Below are 7,841 nucleotides of genomic sequence, written 5' to 3'. Positions count from 1 at the left end.
GGTCAATACGGACAGGCTGGGTTAGTATTTCAGGAATACTTTTATTACAGGTTATAAATATTGCTAGATGTGATCTAAAATGCCATCTTAAATTCAATTCGTGTCCAGGTGGGTGATTTTTTTGTGGTAGAACGATCTGCACAGGGGGCAGGAAGGTCTGCTCTCGGTTGAAAAGGCCTCAAAGGCCTCCAGACAGAGCTGATGGAAGACGTGGGAACAGGACAGGAGGGCGGCGTGTCGGTGATGGCTGGACGTACCGGCTTCTGTTGGGAGGCTCGGGCTACGCAGTGCCGTCAGGCAGATGGGGCAGTCCCATACACCTCTCTGGACCACCTATTGGAAATATACACACAACACCGCCTGTTACAGAGGCAAACCTCGCCACCGCCACGTTATTATAAGGAACTCTTAACTAAATCTGTAAGTCACTATCCAGGTGATAACATGTTCATATAAGTGATCCTTATGTTTTTTTAAAACACCAACGCCAATCATTAACCAGATGAGCTTCCTGTTTTTAGGAGCCAACATGCAGGACCGTTAAATGTCTCATAACGAGCTGCTCTCCACTTTATAGGGTTTTTTCACCGGTGAAAAAAGGTGCAAGGTAATGTGTTGAAAGCACATTCAGTGTTTCATATTCAATGTCAAGGCCGAGCCACTCCTGCCTTGTGCGCAACCTTTTCACACCAGATAAAGGAAAGAAAAAAAAACAACCTCTTCTTTGCACACACACACACCCTGCTCCCTCTATGGAAAATGGCACTGGCTGCAAGGAAAGCCCACAATGGAGCCTCAAGGAAACGCAAACCGTAATGTCTTTTCAAACCCTCCGCAGCAGCCGAGGCGATGAAAAGCCTGCGGTGCATTATCAGACCGGGTCATGTTTTTTGTAAACACAGAGGATTAATAGTCCACCCACGGCCATTCATTTGATGAAGTCAATGATCACCGCTGGAGAGGTGAACTTTCTATACTGCAGCTGTGATGCCGTTGTCCCCATACAAGCGTTAACATGTCAAGGAGGAAGGCGAGGCTGGGAGGAGAAGATATTTTTTATGGGGGGCGGGAGGGGGAGCTTGTTTAATGATAGAAGCGGCTTCTGGTTCAGCAGAGTGTGACTTGCTCCTGACCTGGCTTTGTATTCGCTCCCAATCATTCTCCTGAGGTTCAGAGACTTGCTTTCTCTCCAGCTGCTGGAACACTCGTCTGCTCGACGACAGGGAGCGGTTGATATCACTCAGAAAAGACTCCGTGTCGGTGTGACAGTATCGGACAAAGCTGTCATTCAACTCCTGCAACTTATTAGAAAAAGCATTTGAGTCACACAAAGGAGGCATGTTTCATTCAGACACACAATGGAGTCGTGTTTTCAGCGGCGACTAATGGTTTGTGTGTATTGTAATGGCTGAGGCATGCTGACAGGATGCAGTTGTTAAACAGCCAGATCAATACAGTCACATCTACCACTAACGCGGAGAATTAATGGAAACCAGTAAAAAGAAACGGGAAAGATGGTGCTGGGAAACGTGGAAACAGACAAATCTGACACCTTTTCTGCCGTCTACACGATCATAAGAACTACAGTCTGTTTTATACACAGCGTGGGCGTATTACTAAAACTAATGAACTATTAAAGGTTACAAATGACATGTCTTGAAGTACTAATCTTTATTCTTTTCAAAGACATTTATAATCATTGTAATTATTTCTAATAACCTAACATACGAATACCGCCCCATTTTAGCCAGGAGACAGGTTCCTTAATTCCCACCATAATGTTCGCCTTGGCTGAATAAAGGAGGCTTTGAAAGAATAATTAGACATTCAGGATGGAAATAAAGAAATTGAAATATAATTAACAAGTGACCCGGTCTCCTCTAAAATTCTCAAATTAACTGACTTTAAAGACTTCTTCCCATTGTCTGTCCTCCTGGAACTCATCTGGCGTCTCACATTTACAGCCGTGGTTGCTAGGCAACAATTAATGAATGTTTATATCCAAAACGCGTTTAGTAGTGAATGAATAGGCTTTATGTTTATATAGAGTATACGTTCCAGCAGCCCTGTGCAATTTATCAATTCATTTAAATGTTTTATATAACAGAAGTAATACCATCTTCACAATTAATGGATAACCATCTCCATTACAACACCTATGGAAGATCATAGATGTGGGTCAAACCTCTGGAAAAAACTATTTGTTATGACAGTATGTGATTACGGATACATACATGTATGGTTGCAATTGGTGGATTAATGAATTAGTTGATCAACAGGTTGTCACAATTTCCTTAAACCTGAGGTTACATCTCGAAAATGCTTGTTTTCCTGAACAGATCAAATCATGTGGACATTCAGTTAACCATCTCAGGACAAAAAGAAACACGTGATTGAGAAGCTAACTATATTTGGAATTTGCTCAAAATTAATTGATTACCAGAATTGCCATCAATCATTTTTCTGTCAATCAACTAGATGCAGCTCTACATTGATGTGTCGCCCTACATCTGGGAAATACAATGTCATTTGTGCTCAATGTTACTTAGAGTCCATTAGCCTCAGCACGCGCACACACAAACACGCAGCCGATCGTAGTGACATTAGAATTGCTTCACAGCCACGCTTTCATCACTTATAAACCAAAGTTGACCGTTTGGATGGATGGTTTTATGAGCCTGTGTTTTCCACAGTGAAGACAAACAGCAGCTCTGGTGAACTTTGCCTTGCTCTACAGGCGATGTGGACGGGAGAACAGAGAGAGGAGGAAGAGGAGGTGGAGCGCACAGGCGTTATCTCACGGCTATCCATCTAGCTGTGGGTAGTGTCCCCCTTAATGTGTTGACTCAGGGTCGGACCTCCGAAGTGAGTAAAAATTGAAAGCTGGGCATCAGGATCAGCTGATAAGATTTCAGAAAATGGGCCGATATGTGGGAGTTGTTTTTTTTTCCTTCCAGTAACACCTGTGGCTTGGTGGTACAAAGATGCTTTATGGCCTCGTGCTATCACAAGGAATACTGAAAGAATAGGTTTCTCTGTCTCACACAGGTTTCAGCCCAGCACCAACACGTCTGTTTGCATTACAGTCAGCTGAGCAAATAAGTCTTCCCGCTGAAAATCAAGTCCATCAGACCTGTCAGCGCTGTGCTGCGCAGCTCACAGCTCTTGAAGATCGTCCTCGGTGTGACAAAAGATATGAGACAATCTCATGACCACCCACAACCTCTGATTCACACAACGTGAATGCAAAGTGGCTGACAGCGCCTATGACTCCATCCTAAGCATGTGGACCAGGACACGGCCTAATGTGTTAGGACACAGTTAATTGGCCAAGTAAATGCTGTGTCTTTGTTTACGTGACATGTTAAGGCATGGTTTATGGGCGAGATGATAGAGACTGACAGGGGGATGGGTAGGACACTCCGACCCTTGCATCACATTACACGTGTGCCCCTCACATATTTGTCACTCATGCTTAATCAGCCCGTTTGGAGCGCTGCAGCACTCTGCATGATTGCAACTCAACATATGAATGGATAGGGCATTTTAGACATGGCACATAGAATGCACGTGTTGGAGCTATGACTATTTTAAAGCGGGGGTCATAAGATGAATCTGTATGAGAAATCTCCGTGCATCCCTAACAAATTGGTGTTTGGTCGAAAGATAAGGTCACCTGAGGCCTCAAATGGGGGAGGTTCACTAGGTGGCAATGTTCCCTTTTCCTGAGAGACACCCTGAAGGCAACCCGCAGCCTCAGAGTCAAACGACCCCATCCGCTGGTTGTTCTTGAGGGCCAACCTTTAAATAAAACCTTATTTGCATGATTTATAGGTTCAAAATTGAACACGAGTACAAAGCCTGAAATGAAAACCTGCGTCAGGTATCCAAACATCCTGGTCGACCTCACCTCTTCACCCTCTCCCATCCGACACAGTGACAAAGCTACTCTCGTACACACACACACACACACACAGATAAAGGAAGACTAAAACCCAAACATGCACAGGAGACGACAAGCTTTTGTGTTGACCCTGGAATGTCCAGACTGTTTGACTAAAACACAAAACTCTCTCCTCATTAGTGGACAATCAGTGTATGATTCACAAAGCATCAAAGAAGCTTGAGAGGGTGAGAGCAGGTGAAGGTGTGTCTGAAAGTTAGCAGTGGGGTCAGCGAGTCCCTGAGACCATCAAGACTTGACGTTTGTCGCGAGCTTTGTTTGACTAAAAGAGTCTAGAAATGCCTGCGTGAAATGTAGGAGACGGATGCTAGGCCCCGTGACCCCAGTGTGATCAAAAGAAGAATGATTGATTAATTAAACCTGATTGTGATCGCTGAAAATTTGAAGTAGAAAGTCACCTTTGCCTCAAAGAATTTCCGTCGCAGCCGTGTGTCTTTTGGACAGATGGATTTTTTCAATTTTTGGTACCTTTTTCGAGCCAGGTAGCCTCGCCAGCGTGCTTGAATTCTACACACAAACACACACACAGACACACACACATCCTCAAAATATATTCAAAAAGTCACCGTCAAAACATGTCAACACTTTATTTATGGACTGCTATAATTTGGAGAGGCTCTAAGCTTCTAGGCAGGCCAAATTAACATATTGAAAATTAATTTATTTAATTCTCATTAAGTAAAACCGTAACCAAGCTCTAATAGCAAGTGTGGTTCCATGTATTCCAACTGAGACTATTACGGCACAAATATTATGGATTGTTTAGAAATGTCATATGCAACTCCGATATTTGATCATGAGTCCATGTTTTCATTTAACGCAGATTCCCTTTATTCATAATAAAATGGGATCGACTATTATTACTTATTATTAATATTGACAATTTCATTTATAAAAGATTATTTTGGTATTCAAGCTTATTTTTTTCCTTCAACACTAGATGAAAGATGTTGTTTTGTCAAAATCACTTGCTGAGATTATGAGACTATTTGGCAGTTTGCACAATCCTGAATCTGTCTGTCCCATACATGTATTGAAACAAAGTATTTTGTGCATTTAAACTAAAACAATGCATCTACTGCATGCACCTGGTGGCACATTGATGTCTGAAAAGGCGAGCTGCATCGTGGATCACCCGTGTCTCATACTGCTCCTTTCTGCACACTGGGCAGCACCTCCTCCCAGAAAACCTTTCAAAGGCCTGCAAACATGCTCTGTGGAAAACATGAGAACATGACAGCAACACCTAAAAAAACAGAAAAACATGATATAAGTTATTTAGTGCATCTGAAATGAAAATTGTATCATGCATGCAATTTCATAGGTCGACTATATGGTTTGAAAGGTCTCCAGAGGAGGCTGCTGAGCCTGTAGTGGTTTTCGAGTTTTCAAGTGCTTACAAAAAAGCTCTCATATGGTATACAGTCTGTGCACAGGCTGTGCGTATTTGAGCCTGAAGCCAAGCTAAATGTGTGTATTCATGCACGTATGAGAATGTATGTGTCTGCCTTTAAGTGTTATTTGCTGAGAGGATAGAGGGAGTCAGCAGAACCCCCAGTGGGCCGGCTGGGCTGTGGACTATAGTCTCTTCTACCTGTGAGTGGGATTCTTTTATGGTCTGAAAGGAGACAGCCAAAGCTATTGGGCTTGGCACACAACCCAGTTTACTCAGATCTCTAGAGGGCAGGGGGAGGCATATTGATTTCCCATTGTTTTGGCCTGACCAACACACTCCATCACCAGTGAAAGGGCCCCCTGTAGTGTACAATTTCTAGGAGCTCGACAAGCTATTAAACCACAGAGAAATTTCACGTCTAAAAATGTTTTAAGGCTGCGAGCTACAGTTTATGGACACAATATAGAAAGAGAGTAAAATGTAAGAGAGAGCAGAGCATCCTTTTCATTAAAAATCTATTCCTATTAGAGAAAACAAAGTGACTTGTATTAAAAATAGTATGAGCTGGATAAAGAAGCAACATCAACACAGCTGACAAAGAACCACCACCGCTGGAAGCATTTTTTATTGTCATATTAATGCTTGAATGCAAGACGGCGCAACAAAATACACGTCGTTAGAATAGGTTTGCAGGAAAATCAACAAAGATTCCCTCCTGTCACTTTCCCTTGTTAGCAGGCTCTAATTAACTTTTTTTCCCCCCTTGAGTCAAACTAATATTTACATACGCATCTATGGCAACTGTGCTTTGTGAGGCCGCCTATTCTAGTCCCACATTCTTGAGGAGATTGGCATCTTAAAAGGGGATCGGAAAGGTGTAAAGGACTGAATGACCCTCACAGTAACACACTGATTGCTACATCATCACGTCACAGTTGAGTTCCAAGGCAGTATGGGTAAATTTGTACAGTTGTCTACACAGATTAGGACATACAGGAACTGCCGGGGGGGGGGTGGCTTTGTGTATGTGACCATGTGTGCATACGGAAACACAGGTTTCCCCGAGGACAGACAGAATGTTGGAAACACACACACACACAAAAGGAGCACTCTCACAGCAGCTATTGGGGCGGTGTTGGGGGAATACCTGGGGCTGAAGGTAAAACTCCTCCCTGCATATTGCACACGGCTGTGCAGAGTCCCCCTGCCGAACAGACCTCTCCTTGACCCGAGACCATTCGTCCTCAGATATCCTCCCTGCAGGGGAGGCCACCAAACCCAACTTCTGAGCTAGAAGACACAGGAAAGACACCGGTTACATCCTGGAGGTCACCACAAATATAGTGTTCCTATATTTCCCAGGGTTGTTTTTACCCAGCGTTAAAGGGGGTGGCGCAGAATCAAGCACGTATTCCCTCTCCTCTTGCTGATCGTGTGTCTGCAGAGCAGTTTCCTTTAGTTTTATTCTCGCTGCTTTTTTGCCCCTCGGGAAGGGGGCAGGAAGTCGGACGTTTGGATGCAGCAGGTTGCGTGTGATGTGGTCTTGAAAGGCAGCCGAGTTGAGCACCAGCGAGCTGCTAGCTTTCCACGTCAAGCCCTGCGAAATGTAACATCACTGCATTCACGTAACGTCTCAGACCAGGATAACCGATAAATACACACACACAAAAAAGATGTAATTCACAATCACGCTGTCTAGACACATTGCAGCAAGCAAAAGGAAGAAACAAGTTAACGTTGGAGAGTTAACGGTTACGTTCACCGTTTTCAACATGGACGGAACCGTACGGCGTTAGATGCACACAGGTGCTCGTTAATTAAGCTAGCAGGCAACGGGAGAACTTTACTAAACGAGCGGAGCGCCGTGCTTCAAAAGTTGGACCACGTCTAAAGACCGAAGGCACGTAGTGGAAGAAACCCTGACGAGACATCTTCCGTAGTTTTACTTTTTTTTTTTAAACCAAAAATAAAGTCCAAACCTTCCGCTTTGCCATACTATCAACACGGTGTCCACACAGTTGCCAGGTAACCGGTCCGGTTTCGGATTATGTAGTTGTATGAATTATTCCAAAATGTAGTCGAATGTGGCCATATAAATATACTGGATAGTCTATTTACCCAAATACCGTTGGCTACTTTAATTTATTGTGTGTGATTTAAACACATTAGATATACATACAATTATGTTAGAGTGTGTAACAAGCCAAACAGAAAATAAATAAGGGATACTCTTACAAAAACATATACAATACTCAATCCTTAAACATTCTGGGGTACAATTTTGAGGTTTACATTTTTTGCTTTACTTTAGTGCTTTTCTACTTTACCAAACTACACTTAATAAAGAAATAGTGCATGTTTACATTTGTTCTTCACGGCATTGCCTGAAAGCAACAGTAACAAGTTGTATTGTTCTGTCACAATTAATCTGTAGCATTAAAATGTTTCGTTCAAGTTAATTCATGAGTAAAATTGTAACAA

The 7,841-nt window shown here is 43.0% G+C and overlaps 1 protein-coding gene across 1 annotated transcript; it reads right to left on the bottom strand.

The window, feature by feature from the left end:
* Positions 1-21: 21 nt before the first annotated feature.
* On the bottom strand, positions 22-7,614 carry rnf32 (ring finger protein 32). Its single transcript, XM_040166865.2, has 7 exons — positions 7,340-7,614; positions 6,735-6,957; positions 6,508-6,650; positions 5,053-5,210; positions 4,363-4,471; positions 1,134-1,301; positions 22-333 (listed from the first exon to the last, which is right to left on the bottom strand). Exons 1-7 carry the CDS (start codon positions 7,352-7,354, stop codon positions 94-96), a joined length of 1,056 nt encoding a protein of 351 aa, XP_040022799.1. The 5' UTR covers positions 7,355-7,614; the 3' UTR covers positions 22-93.
* Positions 7,615-7,841: the final 227 nt, after the last annotated feature.

This window comes from Gasterosteus aculeatus, chromosome 21, assembly GCF_964276395.1.
Source record: "Gasterosteus aculeatus chromosome 21, fGasAcu3.hap1.1, whole genome shotgun sequence".
NCBI classification, from domain to species: domain Eukaryota; kingdom Metazoa; phylum Chordata; class Actinopteri; order Perciformes; family Gasterosteidae; genus Gasterosteus; species Gasterosteus aculeatus.
This window is presented reverse-complemented; position numbering and strand designations above follow the sequence as displayed.